Source organism: Haliotis cracherodii, unplaced genomic scaffold, assembly GCF_022045235.1.
Source record: "Haliotis cracherodii isolate W230 unplaced genomic scaffold, xgHalCrac1.p SCAF_6, whole genome shotgun sequence".
NCBI classification, from domain to species: domain Eukaryota; kingdom Metazoa; phylum Mollusca; class Gastropoda; order Lepetellida; family Haliotidae; genus Haliotis; species Haliotis cracherodii.
The window spans coordinates 183,435-207,288 of NW_027266319.1; the positions used below are offsets into that span (position 1 = coordinate 183,435).

The window sequence follows — 23,854 nt, forward strand, 5'->3', positions numbered from 1 at the left end:
TCCATCTCGACATCACATGCTGGCTACTGACACATATATAACAGTCCATCTCGATGAATTCACATGCTGGCTACTAACACATCTCACATGCTGGCTACTAACACACGTAACAGTCCATCTCGATGACATCACATGCTGGCTACTAACACATGTAACAGTCCATCTCGAAATCACATGCTGGCTACTTACACATGTACAGTCCACTTCCATGACATCACATCCTGGCTACTAACACATATAACAGTCTATCTCGATGACATCACATGCTGGCTACTAACACACGTAACAGTCTATCTCGATGACATCACATGCTGGCTACTAACACATGTAACAGTCCATCTCGACATCACATGCTGGCTACTAACACACGTAACAGTCCATCCCGATGACAACACATAATTCACAATCCGTCAAACTTGTCCTTCTTCCTCCTGTTCAGGAGATTTAGCTGCATTCAGAAATCATAAATATTGAATAATCACAAAAGCTAAGGGAAAACTTAAATCACATCTTGATTCAGTTGAAATAATGCAATTAATTACTTGATAATGTACAAGAATTTATGATAAAATTGAATACATAAGTAGTCTTAAAATCATCTGCCAGACAAGTGGGCAGGTGGAGGAATATTTCAGATAGCCCGACAGGAAAGTTACCAGCCACGGGCAGGCAGGCAGGCAGTTATTTTGGACACAGTCTTCATTAATTCAAATACATATAATTCTTGTGAATACCTCACCTCTATCACATCAGTGCCATAAATTCCTGTTTATGCTGAGAACCACACTATAAATTTTTATAAATTTTCAACAGACGTCCACTACACTGCCAACATATCCATAGTTGTGAGGGAAACCCTATCCCTTGCCAGAGGCGCCACTGCGCATGCGCAAGGCGGGAATCTAGTCACTTCTTTACTGTGTGTCCTGATGACAACAAGGAAATTTTTTTTGTTGCACATCCGAACACGTGATTGAGTTCCACATACAAGATAGATCGTCTCAAGCTTTATAGACTACAAGCAAAGAGCAGTTCTACAAGCAGAACGGGGGTATAGAAGATCGGAGTCTCTAGTAAGTAATTAGTTAAGAAAAGTGTTGTGGGATGAGATCTTCACCTGTCTGTTCGGGCTGTGGACAACACCAAGCTCCTGGGGATCCTCACCCTAGATGTCTCGCATGCAAGAAAAGCATATGTACACAGAAGTCAAGGTGCAGTTATTGCAAACATCTGTCAAAAGAAAAATTTGACAAGCTCTCCAAGGCATGGATCAAAAATCCCGATTATAAAACGGTCACTAGAGCATCTACATCAAGAAAACAAGTGATTAAGCCCGTGGCGGCCAAAATTAATCACGAGCGAGGGCACCGTCTCACCTTATGAGGAGAAGAGACCCTGTCGCTCATCCCACTCTCCCAATAATGTTGAGGAGCAGATGCATGTTACCGGTCAATCAGAAAGTACCTCTAACTTGCATCCGGCAAAGTCTGGTACGGTCGATCATCGAGTTTGGACAGGAACTAACGATTTTCACCCTCTGCCACGTTCCCCCTTTAACGTAAATGAGTTCACGGAAAGAATAACAAATTCAATGTCTGTTATGATTGACACACGCATGCAATCTATGTCTCGAGAAATCTCCGATCTAAAAGAATCTGTTAATCAAACCCGGCTTGGCCAATCAGGGATTGATCACGAGAGTAAACAGAGATCTAAGGCTGAATATGGCAGTACACCCTCATACAGCAGACATGTACAAGGTTATGCTGAATCAGACTATGAGGACAGTAGGAGAATTATACTAAGAGACCGAGAATCTCATAGATCTTCTCCCTACCACGCACATCACAGGGCTCATTGTGAATCACAGTCTTCACACCGCAGTATACACAGAAATACGCACCAATCACCGTCAAGCCACTATGATAGACGCACCGACAAAGCTCGTGCATATCAGGCATATCAGTAATCCTAAGCGTGCACACTCTCATACTGCCACACAGTCCTGTTATTCAGGTGAAGAAAGCGAGGGAAATATGACATCACCATACAGTTATAGACCACGTGATTCCCGCACAGCTTGCCGTAAATCAGACGACCGGGATTACGATACCCTCAGCCATATGACCCACTCCCAGCCCAGCCAGAGTAGGGGGTGCCGATCTACACCTGAGTATTCAGGCTATGGGGACACTGCTATAGAGGAGGATTATAGATCAAACAATTACTCCCTTAGAGACATCATAGCAGAACTTTATGAACTAATGCCCACCTTTAAACCAGATCAGGACAGTACACCCGTTAAACCCTTGATTGAACGTGCAGGATATGAGGGACCCGATAAGGGGACCGAACCATTCCATACGCTTCCTCCTCCGTCATATTTGGATGACGTCATCAAGAGAACTGAAAATCAATTGAACTTTTCAGCGGGTCCTAGTGCTAAACTGAGGCCTATCTATATTAGATCTGCTTACAAAACACATGATGATCCGTTCACACTACAGCCTAGCATTGACGAAGATTACTTCGATCTGGTTAAGAAACCTAACCTCAATATGCGCATTGATATGTCCAAGATCAAGAGCTTAGATAAGGTCAATAAACAAATGATTAATACCAGTTCTTACATCAACTGGTTAGCAGCCGGTATTCGCCATGTCATACCCCCGTACAACCAGAGCGATGATTTTCCCTTAGACACTTCCACGGAGATGACTAGTCAGAAGACGGGATTTATCCACAGCTCATTAGACTCATACTGAAGATGCAGGAAGACCTCCTATCAGCTCAAGTATGGATGTCAGCGCAGTTTCTGCTCATGCAAAGAAGAACTCCAGAGTTGATCTGCCCACTTCACAGAGAGGACTTGGCAGAGGAAGAGGCAGTTTCCGTAGGGGCCCCCCTCAGAAATGACTCCACCATAAATCTACAGACCCATCCAGATCCTACCGACTTCGCCTGCCCTACGGACAACGATTTAGAATTACGGAAGACCAAGGACACGTCTACTCCAAATCCAGTTGAACTAGCCAATCTTACAAACATCGACCCAAGACTACCCAAGTTCAAATCTCATCCTATTCCGGGACCAGTCGGAGGCCGTCTTATGCAGTACGCAGACAACTGGGAGACCATCACAGACGACTCATGGTTACTCGAAGTAATAAGAAGAGGCTACAAACTTCACTTCTTAAAACGACCAAAACTAGTCATTCATCCTACCGGACCCCGATTCCAGCTATCAGGACCGAAGCTAATCGCAGCAGAAGTAGCCATAGATGAACAAAGATTACCTGGAAAAAACACCCACATTTCAGATGGAATCTATAAAGAAATTGAAGAATTCCCTAAGACAAGCAGATTGGATGATAAGCATAGATCTCCAAGACGCATATCTTCACGTCCCGATCCATCCAAGTCATCGTCGATACCTACGATTCGCTGTCAACGGTCAGAGATACCAGTTCAGGGTACTACCATTCGGCATATCCATCGCCCCATGGTTATTCACCAGGATCACAAATCCCGTCATTGGTTTCACCCATCTAAAGCTCATAAGGCTTCATGGATATATAGACGATTTCCTATCGGTCGATCAGGACAAATCACAACTCAGTCTAAACACAGTGTGTCTCATCCAACTTCTCACAAATTTAGGTTTCCTGGTTCACTCTCAAAAATCAGAGCTAGTACCCACACAGGTCATCACCTACATAGGCGCAAGATTTATTCTCGACAAGGGCATAGTAGCCCCCCGAGAGGACAGATATGCAAGAGTACAGAGCATGATTACAAGTGCACTCGATCAGCCCGTCAAGTCGAGACGCTGGTGGATGTCTTGCCTAGGCACGCTCACATCTATCCAAGACCTAACCTACAGAGGCAGGCTACAATTACGGCCCTTGCAGATTTGGATGAACACCATCAAGAACCTAGAGCTGGAAGCACTAATCCAACCCCCTCAAGTTCGAATCTCAGAACTCCTTTGGTGGCTAAATCGTCAAAATGTCATGCCAGGTATTCCACTAAACTACCCCACCCCCCTACATCAACTCTACACAAATGCATCAGGAGAGGGTTGGGGTGCCCATATGGACGATGTCACCATTCAAGGGAAATGGTCCTCCCAAGACAAAGAGCTACACATCAATTGTGTAGAAATGAGAGCGATATATCTAGCATTAACAGCTTGGCTTAATCGTCTACACCATGGTCGCTTACATACAGCACCAAGGGGGCACAAGATCTCAGCCTTTACTGAAGGAGGTTACACGTTTATATGCCTTGGTAGACTCAGTGAGTTGCAAGATCGAAGTAAGACACATTCTGGGCAAGCTAAATATACTAGCAGATTACCTATCCCGGAAGAACAAGATAGTACCCACAGAATGGTCACTACATCCCGAGGTGTTTAAGTGGATAACCCAGATATGGGACACTCCAAACCTAGATCTGTTCGCCACATGTCTCAACAACAAACTACCAGTCTAAGTCAGCCCAGTACCAGACCCACTAGCACTCCAAGTCGATGCGCTCTCCATGGAATGGAAGGGAATGTTTGCTTACTCATTTCCCCCATGGGCTCTCCTAGACAGAGTACTGAAGAAAATAGAGGAAACGGACTGTGTCATAATCCTCATAGCCCCGGCTTGGCCCAAAAGGGCTTGGTTTCCGAGACTTCTACAACTCTTCACGCTTGGAAATTATCTCACATAAAATGCAAGCCGCCGGTTACTCTAAATAAGCTGCACGAAGAGTGGCTAGCTCATGGAGACTGTTATACAATAACAGATGGGACAAGTTCGTCGAATGGAGAAGAGGAAAACTGTTACATGGAGATATAAAGATACCTATAGGAGCCAAATTCTTGATCCATCTCAGAAACGACAAGAAATTACGACACGGCACTATCGAGGGATATAGATCAGCCCTGTCATCAGTATTACAACACGATGTCCTATCTATAGGTACCCATCCAGTACTAAATCGACTTATGAAGTCTTTTGCCCTGGAAGATATAAAAGTACCACGTACCTTCCCTAAATGGGATCTATCTATAGTATTGTCAGCATTGATGAAAGCACCATATGAACCAATGAGTAGTGCGACATTACTATCAGTCTCCAAGAAAACTGCTCTTCTAGCCACGGCTATGGCGGCTCGCGTGTCAGAAACTACACGCTATTGTCATCTCCACTGTAACTCATACCCAAGAATGGAAAGCAGTGTCGTTCAGATCGCTCCCTGAATTTATTGCCAAAAACCAGTCGTCAACCTTCGGCCCACTCGGACACAGGCAATACACAATACCAGCCCTAAGTAAAAGTGTGGACTTTCTGGACAGATTGCTTTGCCCCATAAGAGCCTTGAGATATTTTATTACAGCAACTCAACCCCACAGAAAGCAGAGAAAACGTCTATTTATCTCTTGCAAGCCCTCGTCAGAAAAGGACATCACAAAGGGCACTGTAGCGGGATGGCTAAAATCAGTTATCACAGATAGCTATAAAACGGCACAAATCTCCTCTCCGATTTGGGGTAGCTGCAGACCTCACAAAATCAGAGCACTGGCAACAAGCCTAGCCACATGGAATACTGCATCCATCGAACAAATCGTGGCCGGCTGCCAGTGGAAGTCCCACAACACTTTTTCAAACTTTTACTTACGAGACATACAGACCGATCTAAATGGACTATACACTCTGGGGCCCTTGGTGGCTGTCCAGGTGATAGTCAACTAGTAACCTGGGAAAAGGAAGGGAAAAAAAAAGGGGGGGGGGGGGGGTGAAGATTTCAGAAGTACCTCATGAACTCAGGGTAAGTTGTATTTTGTTACTGGATCGCGCTATTGAGTTAGTAAAACAGGGCGAATGACAACACTGAAATCAGAGATCGAAGGATTAAGTGACATACGGTAATCTACATGATAGGAACGTCAATGTACTACCACCGGAAGTGACGTCATAGGAGTCATCACACCGGAAAAACGTTAAGGTACGTTTTAAATATCACTATCCAAAAGGGCATAACGGTAAACTACGTCATAAGTGAAGTGACGTCACAGATGACATCATCACCGGAAGTGACGTCACAGATGAGGTCATCACAGGAAGTGACGTATATACATATACCCTTCACCCTTCTTGAAAATTCTATACGTCTAAGTCTTGTAAGTAGACTATTAGACACATCCGTTTTAAGACCCCTTTTGGCATATAATCCTTGGTTTTACTACTCCACTAGCCAAATATCTATGGGATGCTAGATACCAGAACCCGCCGGTCCCTCTGGTGTATACTGGCACTGATGTGATAGAGGTGAGGTATTCACAAGAATTATTGAACAATAGTTATCATTGTGAATAATTCTAAGAATACCACCTCTATCACATCAGGAATTAATCCCTCCCACCTCCCCCAATATCTGCATCTAGTTGATGAGAGTAATGGGTTGAAAGTAGTGACTAGATTCCCGCCTTGCGCATGCGCAGTGGCACCTCTGGCAAGGGATAGGGTTTCCCTCACAACTATGGATATGTTGGCAGTGTAGTGGACGATTGTTGAAAATTTATAAAAATTTATAGTGTGGTTCTCAGCATAAACAGGAATTTATGGCACTGATGTGATAGAGGTGGTATTCTTAGAATTATTCACAATGATAACTATTGTTTGATATTTATTGAAACCGCCCAACTTAACCTGTGTTTGAGACAGATTGTTAAGCATTGTTGTTGACATCTATGCCAGTTGAGAGTATTGGTGATTATAGAAACTATCAGAAAATAGCCCAGATCGGGTTTCCTTGTCCTTGTGATAATGCCAACACTGTTCTACACATTGTATCTTGTTGGGGCAGGGTTTGAAATTGACATATATATCTGCTATTTCGTGACTTGTTTATGATGTTTCCTTGTGGACTACCACTTTTAATTTTAGGTAAATGGGAACTAATTTTTGTAGGGAAAATAAAAAGTAATTTTTATCTTGTGAGGTATGATAAATTTGTTCTTTGAATTCGTCTGAATCACAGTGTGTCATTGAATACAACAGGATTATGTTGATTCACTTTTAAATGATAATTTATTTTATCGGAAATTAATTTGAAACCACATCAGATAAATCGATTTGGACTGTTACAAGCTGTGAATGACATATGTAACTAACACCTACATACTCTGGCTTATATAGACAGTGTTCCTTCTGCATGTGCTTGTAGTGTACTTGTAGTGTGTGTGTGTGTGTGTGTGTGTGTGTGTGTGTTGGCCAATGGGTGGAGGGTGGTTTTGTGTACAACTCTGTACATCTGTACACCAATGACTTAGGGGTGAGATAATGCAGCAAGGTCATGATACAATTTGTATCGCGATATGCATATTTACGTCAAATCGCATAGAAACTTCTTGACTATAAATATTTCAGAGCAGGTTCAAAAGGAAAAACTAGCTGTAGACACATGTTCGTAAGGGCTATTTTTTTAAATGCTAATTAAAACACATTTCGCTATATCTGACTAACAAAAGCACCAGAGGTCATTATCGTCTTGTATGGATACAGAGAAAATGTATGGTGTAGTGTATAAAAACTCATGACGCGCCAGTTCACTGATGTATTGTTTCACCCCTGTCATGACAATCACAGCTCAGGATGTGACCAGTGAATTTGTACTAGGTAATGTTAATGTCACCGCTACAGTTGAGAGGATCAGACCAAACCACCAGTATCTGTTGTTTATGAGCCTTTCAGTTTGAACTCTTTGTGTTCCTTGTCCATGGCTACAGTTGGAGTACTGACTCATGTGCATGCTTTTTCTGTTTCACTCTCTGCAGCATAGTCGGACTCCCCAGTTGTGCTGACTTGTTGTGATTGTGCACGCCTGTATTCCATCTCTGTCCCCTCTCCCCCCTTCCCTGCTTGTGGGGAGTCACGTCCATGTTCAGATCCATGGTGTTTGGAATCAATGTTTGTAGGTATTGCCTCCATTTTGTGTCCAGTTCCTCAAAGCTATCTTAGCGCTACAACAGTTGTAAGCCTATGTAAAGTATAGAAGTTTTGATCAATCGCCTTAGCGCTAAGATTGTTTTGTGGAACGGGGCCCAGGGATTCCTGCAGCTTGTGAGTATTTCTGCTGATGAAGGGGATTCCCTTTGGTGATGAAGGGAATTCCCTTTGCTGGTAGGGATTCCCCTATTTAGGAGGATTTCTGTTGATGAAGGAGATTCCCTTTGTTTGGAGGATTCCTGGTAATGGAGGGGATTCCCTTTGCTGGTAGGGATTCCTCCACTTTGGAGGATGTTCACAGTAAGCCACAATTTACACACACACACACACACACACACACACACACACACACACACACACACACCCCATCTTCACACTGATTTCAATGTATAAAGACTGCTCAGGGTTCATTTCTGAAAAAAGTGTCTTTAGAATCGCAAACAAATGTTAGATTACAGAGCTATGTCTCCTGGCCCTGAGACCCATCCCAGCACCTCTGGGCAGTTGAATGATATTGGGTGAATGAAGACATGTGCCTGGAACCAGAAGCAGATCAATACCAGACCCAGTTGAACTTATCTGATGATGATAGACACTGGTTTCTTTGTGTCAAGTGTCCCCATCACTCGGCCCAAATACTCCAACTAATTATGGCCCAAATACGCCAACTAATTATGCACCTATCTCAAATTATTTAGCTTCAATAAAAAGTGTACACCTGTGATATTGTAAGTGTAGAAGTTGCTTAACCTGTTTGTTAATGTTTTGTTTTGGTGACTCAGTAGTCAAATGGTTAGTGTGTTTGCTCATCACACTGAGGATCTGGGTTTGATTCCCATCATATCCACAACATGTGATTTCTTGGTGATATGGCTGAAAGATTGCTGACAGTGGCCCCTGCTCACTGTGATGGTGTTGATTTTGGGTAGTCCAGTGGTTAATGTGTTGCCTTGTCACACGTAACATCTGAGTTTGCCTCCATATGTGGGAAGGTGTTTGATGTGCCCTGCCGCGATGCAGCTGGAAGATTGCTGTAGAGGTTCAAACCCAACCCTCACTCACTCATGCCAATACTAAACTGCTTTTTAACCCTATATGTGCTGATTAACCCTCTCTATTGCAGTATCTCATGCATGTCCGGCTCGACTACCGTATAGCCTGGATATTGTCTAAGTTCAAATCTCAAATACAGCCACAGTTGAAATGTGAAAATCAGTCAAGTTCTAGCATATTTATAAGTATGTCATAACACTGTGCCCAGTAGCTGTTTGTTGTCAAGCTGATGAGATGTTGATGTGGGCGCTGCAGAATGCGAGGCACCAATGAAACATTGTTAAACATGGCACTTGACCTTCAACCCATAGAACAGGAAGTGATTCAAATGATTGTCACAATCGATAAACTTTTTTCATGTCATCCAAAACTGTAGGAAAAAGAGACATTTTCAAGATTTGTCAAAGTTAATTAAACAGCAATGTTCTTGTAAATTTGAGAGAATATTGTAATATTCTTATAGATGGCCATCAACACCTCATCCATGTTGTATTCCAAGTCGGTAGATAGACGACCCATGAAGATCCGGGGTAGAATAGGTTTTCAGCAACCCATGCTTTCTGTAAAAACCGACTATGCTTGTCATAAGAGGCAACTAACAGGATCGGGTGGTCAGGCTCGCTGACTTCTTGATGCATGTCATTGAATCCCAATTGCATACATCGATGCTCATGATGTCAATCACTGGATTGTCTAGTCCAGACTTGATTATTTACAGACCGCTGGTATGTAGCTGGAATATTGCTTAATGTGGATTTAAACAACAAACATACAAAACAAAAGCGGTAGATAGACGGTGTCATGATGCCTGCTACCTTGTAGGAAGGGATGAATGAATGTTTCTGTGAAGGCATGTTGTAGTGTTCCTGTTGAGTGTTGTTGGTATGACAAGTGAAGCATGTTTATTTTAATCCCATTTTATGTCATGTGTACATGAGATGAACACATTGATGTAACTACTTCAACCCGTTGCTTTTTCATACCTCATCATTTGCATGACATCTTTATCAACACCCCCTGCCATTGTGACTTAGTAAATGTTGTTGTACATTGACATCACCAGGAGGAATGGATTTTGTCTTAAGAGTAAAATAACAACAATTTAAATTTTTCATTGACGTCTCTGAACAATATTACATAAGTCGAACATGAAGTAAACATTAAATGTATTTGTGAATGTATAAGATATGTACGAACATAGTGAGATGATACGACTTCATCAGGTAACATTGGAGAAAGAATCAAGATCATTAGTTGGCTGAAGTACTATGTGTGTTTTTGAAGGTACCCTCTGTGTGTCGTGTGTAATGTTTATCAGCTGACTGACAGTATTTGTACTTGATAACAGAGTTGGACCTAGAGAGCATTGCCAACAGCGCGGAGGACATCTTCGGTGGAAGGTAAGTGTTTGCCACCAAGGGAGGCATTGTCACACCCTACAGGGCAACAGGTGCGGTGGGGTGTCAAGTGGTTGAAGTGTTAGCTGTAAAACATAGCCTGTAAGGGAGCAATTACAAAAACCGACTATCAGCATTGCCACAAATATGGCTTTTATCGAGTCAAAGTATGGCAGTTAAGTTCGTTAAGGCATCAGTACTGGTAATCTGACCGTTGTTTCTGTAAATAACTGTGAGTATTGCGTGATGTGCTCGCGGTGATCAGCTGATAATGTTTTTTTTGAGGGGGAAAACATTGTGTTATTGTAAAACTTGAGTTTATTAAATATGTAAGTAAATTTTGGAAGCAATACGTTACAGCGCTATAAGCGAGTTAACGCTATATTGAGAGGGAATAGCGAGGGAACACTATCTCTGATTCTCAGTTCATTTTACTGACTTTATTAGTTCGATTTGGGGCAAGTACATGTTAAAACAGGGCAAGTGAGACTGTTGATGCATGCCATTGTATCCTAATTGTGTAGATCGATGGTCATGATATCAATCACTGGATTGTCTGGTCCAGATTATTTACAGTGAGTGAGTTGGGTTTAACGCCGCTTTTAACAGTATTCCAGTTATATCATGGCATGCATGAGTATGGTGCGGACAAACCTAGAAACATAATCAGGGCGAACCGGCATTCGAACCCACAATCAGGTTTCTGGCGTGCCCAAGGGACGCAACTCTGCACGGCACCTTAGGCATCTGGGCCACCTGTGCCCCAGATTATTTACAGACCATCATCATATAGATGGAATATTGTTATGTGTGGCATGAAATAACAAACAAACAAGTCTGATTATAATCAGTGTTGGAGCTTGCACACAGCCTGCATCCCCTCAGCTTTTCATTCGGACATCAAGCTGTTGTGATGTTATTGAACTAGTGTTCAAAGTGGCATGAAACCCAACTCCCTCACTCACTCCGTGTCTGTTTCAGTGAGGACACAGCCGAGCTGGACCTGGACGGCCACAGCGGAAAGATGTTCCTCCGGGTGCTGCTCAACCTCGTCATGCACAACTACCCCTCCCTCGTCTCGGGCTCGCTACAACTGCTGTTCCGCCACTTCAGTCAGAGGCAGGAGGTGCTGCAGACATTCAAGCAGGTGAGATACACTGTGATAGTGAAATAGACTGTGATAGTGAGATACACTGATAGAGAGACACACTGTGATAGTGAGATAGACTGTGATAGTGAGATACACTGATAGAGAGACACACTGTGATAGTGAGATAGACTGTGATAGTGAGATACACTGATAGAGAGACACACTGTGATAGTGAAATAGACTGTGATAGTGAGATACACTGATAGAAAGACACACTGTGATAGTGAGATACACTGTGGTAGTGAGACACACTGTGATAGTGAGATACACTGTGATAGTGAAATAGACTGTGATAGTGAGATACACTGTGATAGTGAAATAGACTGTGATAGTGAAATAGACTGTGATAGTGAGACACACTGTGATAGTGAGATACACTGATAGAAAGACACACTGTGATAGTGAGATACACTGTGGTAGTGAGACACACTGTGATAGTGAGATACACTGTGATAGTGAAATAGACTGTGGTAGTGAGACACACTGTGATAGTGAGATACACTGTGATAGTGAAATAGACTGTGATAGTGAGACACACTGTGATAGTGAGATACACTGTGATAGTGAAATAGACTGTGATAGTGAGATACACTGATAGAGAGACACACTGTGATAGTGAGATACACTGTGATAGTGAGGTACCCTGTGATAGTGAGACACACTGTGATAGTGAGACACACTGTGATAGTGAGATACACTGTGATAGTGAGACACACTGTGATAGTGAGACACACTGTGATAGTGAGATACACTGTGATAGTGAGATAGACTGTGATAGTGAGATACACTGTGATAGTGAGATACACTGTGGTAGTGAGATACACTGTGATAGTGAGATACACTGTGGTAGTGAGATACACTGTGATAGTGAGATACACTGTGATAGTGAGATACACTGTGGTAGTGAGATACACTGTGATAGTGAGATACACTGTGATAGTGAGATACACTGTGATAGTGAGGTACCCTGTGATAGTGAGATACACTGTGATAGAGAGATACACTGTGATAGTGAGATACACTGTGATAGTGAGACACACTGTGATAGTGAGACACACTGTGATAGTGAGATACACTGTGATAGTGAGATACACTGTGATAGTGAGATACACTGTGATAGTGAGATACACTGTGGTAGTGAGATACACTGTGGTAGTGAGATACACTGTGATAGTGAGATACACTGTGATAGTGAGATACACTGTGATAGTGAGGTACCCTGTGATAGTGAGATACACTGTGATAGAGAGATACACTGTGATAGTGAGATACACTGTGATAGTGAGACACACTGTGATAGTGAGACACACTGTGATAGTGAGATACACTGTGATAGTGAGATAGACTGTGATAGTGAGACACACTGTGATAGTGAGATACACTGTGATAGTGAGATACACTGTGATAGTGAGACACACTGTGATAGTGAGACACACTGTGATAGTGAGATACACTGAGATAGTGAGACACACTGTGATAGTGAGACACACTGTGATAGTGAGATACACTGTGATAGTGAGATACACTGTGATAGTGAGATAGACTGTGATAGTGAGATACACTGTGGTAGTGAGATACACTGTGATAGTGAGATACACTGTGATAGTGAGATACACTGTGGTAGTGAGATACACTGTGATAGTGAGATAGACTGTGATAGTGAGACACACTGTGATAGTGAGATACACTGTGATAGTGAAATAGACTGTGATAGTGAGATACACTGTGATAGTGAAATAGACTGTGATAGTGAGATACACTGATAGAGAGACACACTGTGATAGTGAGACACACTGTGATAGTGAGGTACACTGTGATAGTGAGATACACTGGTAGTGAGACACACTGTGATAGTGAGATACACTGTGATAGTGAGATACACTGGTAGTGAGATACACAGGTAGTGAGATACACTGTGATAGTGAGATACACTGTGATAGTGAGATACACTGGTAGTGAGATACACTGATAGAGAGACACACTGTGATAGTGAGACACACTGTGATAGTGAGGTACACTGTGATAGTGAGATACACTGGTAGTGAGATACACTGTGATAGTGAGGTACACTGTGATAGTGAGATACACTGTGATAGTGAGATACACTGTGATAGTGAGATACACTGTGATAGTGAGACACACTGTGATAGTGAGATACACTGTGATAGTGAGACACACTGTGATAGTGAGATACACTGTGATAGTGAGATAGACTGTGATAGTGAGACACACTGTGATAGTGAGACACACTGTGATAGTGAGACACACTGTGATAGTGAGATACACTGTGATAGTGAGATAGACTGTGATAGTGAGACACACTGTGATAGTGAGATACACTGTGATAGTGAGATACACTGTGATAGTGAGACACACTGTGATAGTGAGATACACTGTGGTAGTGAGATACACTGTGGTAGTGAGATACACTGTGATAGTGAGACACACTGTGATAGTGAGATACACTGTGATAGTGAGATAGACTGTGATAGTGAGATACACTGTGATAGTGAGATACACTGTGATAGTGAGATACACTGTGATAGTGAGATACACTGTGATAGTGAGATACACTGTGATAGTGAGACACACTGTGATAGTGAGATACACTGTGATAGTGAGATAGACTGTGATAGTGAGATACACTGGTAGTGAGATACACTGTGATAGTGAGATACACTGATAGAGAGACACACTGTGATAGTGAGATACACTGTGGTAGTGAGACACACTGTGATAGTGAGATACACTGTGATAGTGAGATAGACTGTGATAGTGAGATAGACTGTGATAGTGAGATACACTGTGATAGTGAGATACACTGTGATAGTGAGATACACTGTGGTAGTGAGACACACTGTGATAGTGAGATACACTGTGATAGTGAGATAGACTGTGATAGTGAGATAGACTGTGATAGTGAGATACACTGTGATAGTGAGATACACTGTGGTAGTGAGATACACTGTGATAGTGAGATACACTGTGATAGAGAGACACACTGTGATAGTGAGACACACTGTGGTAGTGAGACACACTGTGATAGTGAGATACACTGTGATAGTGAGATAGACTGTGATAGTGAGATAGACTGTGATAGTGAGATACACTGTGATAGTGAGATACACTGTGATAGTGAGATACACTGTGATAGTGAGATACACTGGTAGTGAGATACACTGTGATAGTGAGATACACTGATAGAGAGACACACTGTGATAGTGAGATACACTGTGGTAGTGAGACACACTGTGATAGTGAGACACACTGTGATAGTGAGATACACTGTGATAGTGAGACACACTGTGATAGTGAGACACACTGTCATAGTGAGATACACTGTGGTAGTGAGATACACTGTGATAGTGAGATACACTGTGATAGTGAGATACACTGGTAGTGAGATACACTGTGATTGTGAGATACACTGTGATAGTGAAATAGACTGAGATAGTGAGGTACACTGTGATAGTGAGATACACTGTGATAGTGAGATACACTGTGGTAGTGAGACACACTGTGATAGTGAGATACACTGTGATAGTGAGATACACTGTGATAGTGAGATACACCGTGATATAGAGATACACTGTGGTAGTGAAATACACTGTGATAGTGAGATACACTGTGATATAGAGATATACTGCAGTAGTGAGATACAGTATGATAGTGAGATAGATGAACTGTTCATATTAGTCAGGTCCAACTAGGTCAGTGATCCAACCATTTGTCGCCCTGTTAAGTCAGTGGTCAATCCATGTGTCGGCCTGTTTAGTCAGTGGTCCAAACCATGTGTCGGCCTGTTAAGTCAGTGGTCCATCCATGTGTCGACCTGTTAAGTCAGTGGTCCATCCATGTGTCGGCCTGTTAAGTCAGTGGTCCATCCATATGTCGGCCTGTTAAGACAGTGGTCCAAACCATGTGTCGGCCTGTTAAGTCAGTGGTCCAAACCATGTGTCGGCCTGTTAAGTCAGTGATCCATCCATGTGTCGGCCTGTTAAGTCAGTGGTCCATCCATGTGTCGGCCTGTTAAGTCAGTGGTCCATCCATGTATCGGCCCACTAATTCAGTGGTCCAACCATGTGTCGGCCTGTTAATTCAGTGGTCCATCCATGTGTCGGCCTGTTAAGTCAGTGGTCCATCCATGTGTCAGCCTGTTAAGTCAGTGGTCCAAACCATGTGTCGGCCTGTTAAGTCAGTGGTCCATCCATGTGTCGGCCTGTTAAGTCAGCGATCCAACCATGTGTCGGCCCGTTAAGTCAGTGGTCTAACCGTGTATCAGCCCACTGAATCAGTGGTCCAACCATGTGTCGGCCTGTTAAGTCAGTGGTCCATCCATGTGTCGGCCTGTTAAGTCAGTGGTCCATCCATGTGTCGGCCTGTTAAGTCAGCGATCCAACCATGTGTCGGCCCGTTAAGTCAGTTGTCCAACCGTGTATCGGCCCACTGATTCAGTCGTCCAACCATGTGTCAGCCTGTTAAATCAGTGGTCCATCCATGTGTCGGCCTGTTAAGTCAGTGGTCCAAACCATGTGTCGGCCTGTTAAGTCAGTGATCCATCCATGTGTCGGCCTGTTAAGTCAGTGATCCATCCATGTGTCGGCCTGTTAAGTCAGTGGTCCATCCATGTGTCAGCCTGTTAAGTCAGTGGTCCAACCATGTGTCAGCCTGTTAAGTCAGTGGTCCAACCATGTGTCAGCCCGTTAAGTCAGTGGTCCATCCATGTGTCGGCCTGTTAAGTCAGTGATCCATCCATGTGTCGGCCTGTTAAGTCAGTGGTCCATCCATGTGTCGGCCTGTTAAGTCAGTGGTCCATCCATGTGTCGGCCTGTTAAGTCAGCGATCCAACCATGTGTCGGCCCGTTAAGTCAGTGGTCTAACCGTGTATCGGCCCACTGATTCAGTGGTCCAACCATGTGTCGGCCTGTTAAGTCAGTGGTCCATCCATGTGTCGGCCTGTTAAGTCAGTGATCCATCCATGTGTCGGCCTGTTAAGTCAGCGATCCAACCATGTGTCGGCCCGTTAAGTCAGTTGTCCAACCGTGTATCGGCCCACTGATTCAGTGGTCCAACCATGTGTCGGCCTGTTAAGTCAGTGGTCCATCCATGTGTCGGCCTGTTAAGTCAGTGGTCCAAACCATGTGTCGGCCTGTTAAGTCAGTGATCCATCCATGTGTCGGCCTGTTAAGTCAGTGGTCCATCCATGTGTCAGCCTGTTAAGTCAGTGGTCCAACCATGTGTCAGCCTGTTAAGTCAGTGGTCCATCCATGTGTCGGCCCGTTAAGTCAGTGATCCATCCATGTGTCGGCCTGTTAAGTCAGTGGTCCATCCATGTGTCGGCCTGTTAAGTCAGTGATCCATCCATGTGTCGGCCTGTTAAGTCAGTGATCCAACCATGTGTCGGCCTGTTAAGTTAGTGATCCAACCATGTGCCGGCCTGTTAAGTCAGTGATCCATCCATGTGTCAGCCTGTTAAGTCAGTGGTCCATCCATGTGTCGGCCCGTTAAGTCAGTGGTCCATCCATGTGTCAGCCTGTTATGTCAGTGGTCCATCCATGTGTCGGCCCACTAATTCAGTGATCCACCCTTGTGTCGGCCTGTTAAGTCAGTGGTCCATCCATGTGTCAGCCTGTTAAGTCAGTGGTCCATCCATGTGTCGGCCTGTTAAGTCAGTGGTCCATCCATGTATCGGCCCACTAATTCAGTGATCCACCCTTGTGTCGGCCCACTAATTCAGTGATCCAACATTGTGTTGGCCATCTGTTCCATCAATCAAATCCCACTGAGTCAGTGGTCCAATCTTGAGTATACCAACTGTTCCATCAATCAGGTCCCACTGAGTCAGTGGTCCAATCTTGTTTTGTTCACAGGTGCAACTGCTGGTTACCCCGAGCGACGTGGAGAACTACCGACAGATTAAGTCCGACCTGGATCAGCTGCGGCTGATGGTGGAGAAGTCGGAGCTGTGGGTGTACAAGAGCAAGCCGGGCTCCGAAGGCAAGAAAAAGAAGAAGGATGGAGAGGTGAGCAGCTCCACAGCTTCAGGTAGACGCCAATATCAGCGGAAATGGTCCAGTACCAGTGAAAGGAATAATGGGTCATGTTTTAGTAACTGAAAGTCATTCTATCAGGGGTAGCAAGCGTCCTTAGGCTGTAGGTCTAAGAAACCAACCATTTCACATTCAAGGGGAAGCTTGGGATATTTTTAGGGATTAGTAGTTACAGAAAATAATGGAAATTCTTTTTTACACAGTATTTGAAAGCAGTACATTCTTGAGAAATTGTTTGATAGGCATTACTTAGAAGTTGACCGATGACAAGGTAGACACAATTTTATGGATAACAACTTCTTTAATACTGTAAAAAGCAACGTGTCATCAAGCAATAATCACTTATCATGTTTAATTGGCTTCATGTCCCATTGGCTTCCACCTGTGTGTTCTCTGTCCATCGTGTTGTGACAGTATTATCCCCTTGTTGTCAACACCTTACCTAGGTTATCCCACTCATATCATGTTATTGTTGTTAGTGTTAATCCTCTACTGTTAATCCTCCACCTACTATATATATTCTGTACTAAGTCCTTCATTCAGTCTTGCTTGACAACGGTAAAAGGATCTATACCGAAACATCGCTTTTTACAGTATTAAAGAAGTTGTTATCCATAAAATTGTGTCTACCTTCACATTCTGGAGGTCCTGAAAGAAGTGTGTTATGAAATGTAAAGTGTTCAACTTCCTGTTCTTACCTTGAGCGGTAGTAATTGGCACCAGTCCTATGGTCCTTGCCAAATTGCCCAATAGTTAAGGTGTCATATGGACAAGTAGAAATTTGGCATTTTTAAGGGTTTTGCTATGTGTTGTAAGAACTAGTGGACTAAGAATGTCAGTTTCTATTACTGCCCCTGCTGGATAATAAATGGTTGGCTGGAAGTCAACGCGACTGTTCACCCTAATTCTGATCATTGGCTGTCTGGAACCATACACGTGGGATCACTTGAACTGACACGCGACCCATGAAGATTTGGGGTAGAATAGGTCTTCAGCAACTCATGCTTGCCGTAAAAGGCAACTATGCGTAATGTAAGAGGCAACAAACAGGATTGGGTGGTCAGGCTTGCTGACTTGGTTGATGCATGTCATTGTATCCCACTTGCTTGGATCGATGCTCATGATGTCAATCACTGGATTGTCTGGTCCAGACTGGATTATTTACAGACCGCCCTCATATAGCTGGATCATGCTGAGTGCGGCATTAAAAAACAGCACAAAAAAAAGAAGTGAACTGTCACACTGTGATGTGACTGTGTCTTTGTGTTGCAGGGCGGGAAGGACAAGGGGGATGGTGACGGCAAGAAGAAGTCAAAGGCAGCTTCACAGTGGGTGAGTACCACATTCGGCCACCAGGGGACCAGGCTAATCGTTGTCATATCTGAGTGCTATGTGGAAGGGACCTTCTGCTCTCCAGGCAGATGCTCTGTCCACTGGCCGAAGAAGGCGGTCTAAGTGGATCTTAAGTTTGTGTATCACTGTACAGTTACATCAAAGTACTTACCACAGCGACCATTTTTGTTTTGGAAGCAGGCAATTTCTACTCTGGTAGGTGTAATTTATGAAGACTCAAGGTAATGATGATAAATAAGCTAAGACGTAGGCTTGGAGGGCCTGTGTCCCCACTGTAGTTACTTTGATTCTCTTGGCATCAACCTCTGGTTTGTCTGGTCCAGACTCTACTGTCCAGGGCCCACTTGCACAAAGCGATCTTAGCACTAAGATGATCGTAACTCCCATACAAAACATAGGCTTACGATAGTCTTAGCGCTAAGATTGCTCTGTGCAAGTGGGCCCAGGTGGTCAGCATGGATGTTGTATTTTTATTTCAGGATTCACCAGTACTGTCTCTCACTCAAGTAATTCTATTTTAATTTGTGTCCTCAGACTACTGACCAGGGATCAGCGATTGACCTTGAACTTGGCCCCCCGATTGATAACCTGGCCAACAAGAATTACAAGGCTATCAAAGCTGTAAGTTTAACTCACTCACTTGTGGATCTCTTTAACAGTCTTGTTGAGATAGCTTTAGCAATATTCCCACGATGCCAGTGTTACAAGACTGATTGCTAGGCTGACAAACCCTTGACTTCCAGCTGATGTCATCGTTGTAAGAGATGTGAAATAACACCAGGTTTTTTTTATTGTTTTGGGGATTCCGGTAACTCTACAAAGTAAACATTCTTTTTGTTTATTTCTGTGTCAAGAGCAGTATTATGTGTTCATACAAGATGTTAAACTACAAGACAATAGGTTAGGTGACATGCTTAACTGACAAATGGCATCAGCTTCACAGAAGTTTGTGAAGAATTTTTTTCCCCCTATCAGCCAACCAGGACAGCATTAGAAATTGGCGCGAGTCCTATAGTCCTTGCCAAACTTCCCAATAGTTAAAGTATCATAAGGACAAGTAGATATTTGCCCTCTTGAGAATTTTGCTGTATGTAATCATTATTAGGACTGATGGACTTAAACTGTTAGTTTCTTTTGCTGCAGGATTGTCTTAGATAAGAATGCAGTGTTAGAAATTGGCCCTAGTCCTATAGTCCTTGACAAACTGTCCAATAGAAATTTTGTAAATGATGTCTGTCGTGATGTATTTCCTTGTGAATGTCTGGTTATCAGCTCAATGTGGGGCCGTGGTTCGTGGACACGCAGCTGTACTGCCAAGTAAGGTTTGCCATGGGATGAACACTACATGCTATCATCTCACAAACACTCCCTGCATCATGTTCACAAAGTCATCCTACGATGGTGCCGTGTTAGAAATTACTGGGATCCGGGGGTCCTTGAGATGTTCTTACAATATTTGAATCTTGAGACCCCTTAATGTTTGAGTTTTTCTATAAGGGTAATGACAAGGACCCCTTGACCCTCTCATTAATTTCATACACTGCAGATGCCTGTTCAAAAAACTTTTCACTTTACTAGCACAACATCATGAACATTTTGTCCAGCAGATTTTGAACTGAATTATTATCAGCTGAGTTGATTGAACTGAAATAATTTTTGCAAAGTTGAGGCTTGGGATTAAAGTCACTGGCCAAAGGGGTATTCCTGACATCATCAAGTTAATCCAGGCCAGACCACGTCCCCAGGACACCAGCTTGATGTTAAGGTCGGCTGAAATGGGAATTGGATGGCCAGGCTTTGTGAATTTCATGAATCCGCCACCTTATCGTGTCAGTGTGGATTGCTGCTCATGATATCAACCCTTGCTTTGCCTGGCCACTGTGTATGGCTTGAATATTGCTGACTTCAGCATTAAACATGAAACAAACCAATCTTCAAGTTAATGCAGCCTGATACCTCTTATGCAGTCCACGCCCTGAATGTTGGTATCACACAAACTGTCCTTGAGGTGATAGAGGTGAAATGGGGTTTAACGTCACGTCCAAGATTATTGCACTTGCATAGTGACTTGCATGCACGTGTGAGTGTGTGTGGCTGCTTGTACTAGTCCGGTCAAATGCGGATTTTCTAGTTGCTAGCCCACTGAGATACCATGCCGCAGTTTGACATGAATACATTACTCAGACACAGTATTCTGACTCCAAGCCAACCAGTCCTAGTTTAGCCTCTTAATATCGAGTGCCAGGGAGGGTAACAAGAAGTACCATCTTTTAAGGTCTTATGGTATGATGCGTCAGGGTATCAAACCCCAGACCTTCCGCTTTCCAGGTGGACGCTCTACCACTAGGCCACATAGGCGGTCCTTTGGCAATTGGTATGATGTGAAGACAATGAGTAAAGGTTAAAAGACCCCCACCCCCAACAATTGACTCTTGGCAGTTGTCAAAGAATGGTATTGCTGATGTAGCTCAGGAGTGGTGGGGTAGCCTAGTGGTTAAAGCGTTCGCTCGTCATGCAGAAGACCCGGGTTCAATTCCCAACATGGGTACAATGTGTGAAGCCCATTTCAGGAGTCCACCGCTGTTATGTTGCTGGTATATTGCTAAAAGCGGCTTAAAACTCCCTTCCATTAGGTATACATTAGGATGCACCTCATCCGGCGCTGTGGTAAACACAGTATCTCTACTATCCCTGGGACATCACACCGAAGACCCGGGTTTGATTCCCCACATGGGCAAAATGTGTGAAGCCCATTTCAGGAGTCCACCGCTGTTATGTTGCTGGTATATTGCTAAAAGCGGCGTAAAACTCCCTTCCATTAGGTATACATTAGAATGCACCTCATCCGGCGCTGTGGTAAACACAGTATCTCTACTAACCCTGGGTTCTGTGGTAAACATAGTATCTCTACTAGCCCTGGGTTCTGTGGTAAACACAGTATCTCTACTAGCCCTGGGTTCTGTGGTAAACACAGTATCTCTACTAGCCCTGGGTTCTGTGGTAAACACAGTATCTCTACTAGCCCTGGGTTCTGTGGTAAACACAGTATCTATACTAGCCCTGGGTTCTGTGGTAAACACAGTATCTCTACTAGCCCTGGGTTCTGTGGTAAACACAGTATCTCTACTAGCCCTGGGTTCTGTGGTAAACACAGTATCTCTACTAGCCCTGGGTTCTGTGGTAAACACAGTATCTCTACTAGCCCTGGGTTCTGTGGTAAACACAGTATCTCTACTAGCCCTGGGTTCTGTGGTAAAGACAGTATCTCTACTAGCCCTGGGTTCTGTGGTAAACACAGTATCTCTACTAGCCCTGGGTTCTGTGGTAAACACAGTATCTCTACTAGCCCTGGGTTCTGTGGTAAACACAGTATCTCTACTAGCCCTGGGTTCTGTGGTAAACACAGTATCTCTACTAGCCCTGGGTCCTGTGGTAAACACAGTATCTCTACTAGCCCTGGGTTCTGTGGTAAACACAGTATCTCTACTAGCCCTGGGTTCTGTGGTAAACACAGTATCTCTACTAGCCCTGGGTTCTGTGGTAAACACAGTATCTCTACTAGCCCTGGGTTCTGTGGTAAACACAGTATCTCTACTAGCCCTGGGTTCTGTGGTAAACACAGTATCTCTACTAGCCCTGGGTTCTGTGGTAAACACAGTATCTCTACTAGCCCTGGGTTCTGTGGTAAACACAGTATCTCTACTAGCCCTGGGTTCTGTGGTAAACACAGTATCTCTACTAGCCCTGGGTTCTGTGGTAAACACAGTATCTCTACTAGCCCTGGGTTCTGTGGTAAACACAGTATCTCTACTAGCCCTGGGTCCTGTGGTAAACACAGTATCTCTACTAGCCCTGGGTTCTGTGGTAAAGACAGTATCTCTACTAGCCCTGGGTTCTGTGGTAAACACAGTATCTCTACTAGCCCTGGGTTCTGTGGTAAACACAGTATCTCTACTAGCCCTGGGTTCTGTGGTAAACACAGTATCTCTACTAGCCCTGGGTTCTGTGGTAAACACAGTATCTCTACTAGCCCTGGGTTCTGTGGTAAACACAGTATCTCTACTAGCCCTGGGTCCTGTGGTAAACACAGTATCTCTACTAGCCCTGGGTTCTGTGGTAAACACAGTATCTCTACTAGCCCTGGGTTCTGTGGTAAACACAGTATCTCTACTAGCCCTGGGTTCCTTTACTTGTCTTTCAGTTTGTTTTCCCTGTATTCTACTTTCCACATTTTGGTTTGATTTATTTTGTGTGAGTGTCTTTTGTTTTGTGATTTGTGCATTTAATTTTCACAATGTCATCCATACACCTTATGTTCAGAGCAAACGATTGGTACTAGTAGAGATTTTCATATGATTTGTCAGTTTACATTATTGACGTCTAATTTCCATTTTTGATGGTTTTGTTTTCTTTTTATTCTCCTCTCCATCCAGTCCTAATTTTGTATCCACTTAAAAATATAATTGAAATCATTTCTATCTGTCCATTTGCCTGCCTGAAAGAGCCATTATAAGCTGCAAGTCTTTTTGTGTCATAGATATCATATACTATGAATATAAATTGTATTATGTGAGTGTATGGCCATACTTCTATCCTTCTGACAGCTGTGAATTTGGTTGTTTTGTGGGTGATAACCAATATTGACAGATTAGGGAGCCTGGGGTAGAACAAGTCTTCAGCAACCCATGCTTGCCGTAATAGGCGACTATGCTTGTATTGTAAGAATTGTAACAATTGGTTGATCAGGCTCACTGACTTGGTTGATGCATGTCATTGTATCCCAATTGCGTGGACCCAAGTTTGGTACCTCTAAACCAAACCCAATGTATAAGCAGTATAGTCTCTTGAGAC

General features: G+C 43.5%; 1 protein-coding gene across 7 annotated transcripts in view; it reads left to right on the plus strand.

Annotated features, from left to right (window-relative positions):
• LOC139445560 (inositol 1,4,5-trisphosphate-gated calcium channel ITPR1-like) overlaps positions 1-23,854 on the plus strand; it is a 253,058-nt gene that overhangs the window by 150,627 nt on the left and 78,577 nt on the right. For 4 of the 7 annotated variants that reach the window (XM_071226708.1, XM_071226710.1, XM_071226712.1 and 1 more), the window contains 6 exons: positions 9,124-9,238; positions 10,402-10,453; positions 11,432-11,597; positions 17,471-17,623; positions 18,923-18,982; positions 19,538-19,624. In XM_071226708.1, the coding sequence (XP_071082809.1) occupies positions 9,124-9,238; positions 10,402-10,453; positions 11,432-11,597; positions 17,471-17,623; positions 18,923-18,982; positions 19,538-19,624 (633 nt within the window). The remainder of the gene's footprint in view (positions 1-9,123; positions 9,239-10,401; positions 10,454-11,431; positions 11,598-17,470; positions 17,624-18,922; positions 18,983-19,537; positions 19,625-23,854) is intronic. The other 3 variants (XM_071226711.1, XM_071226713.1, XM_071226715.1) reach the window with 1 other exon arrangement.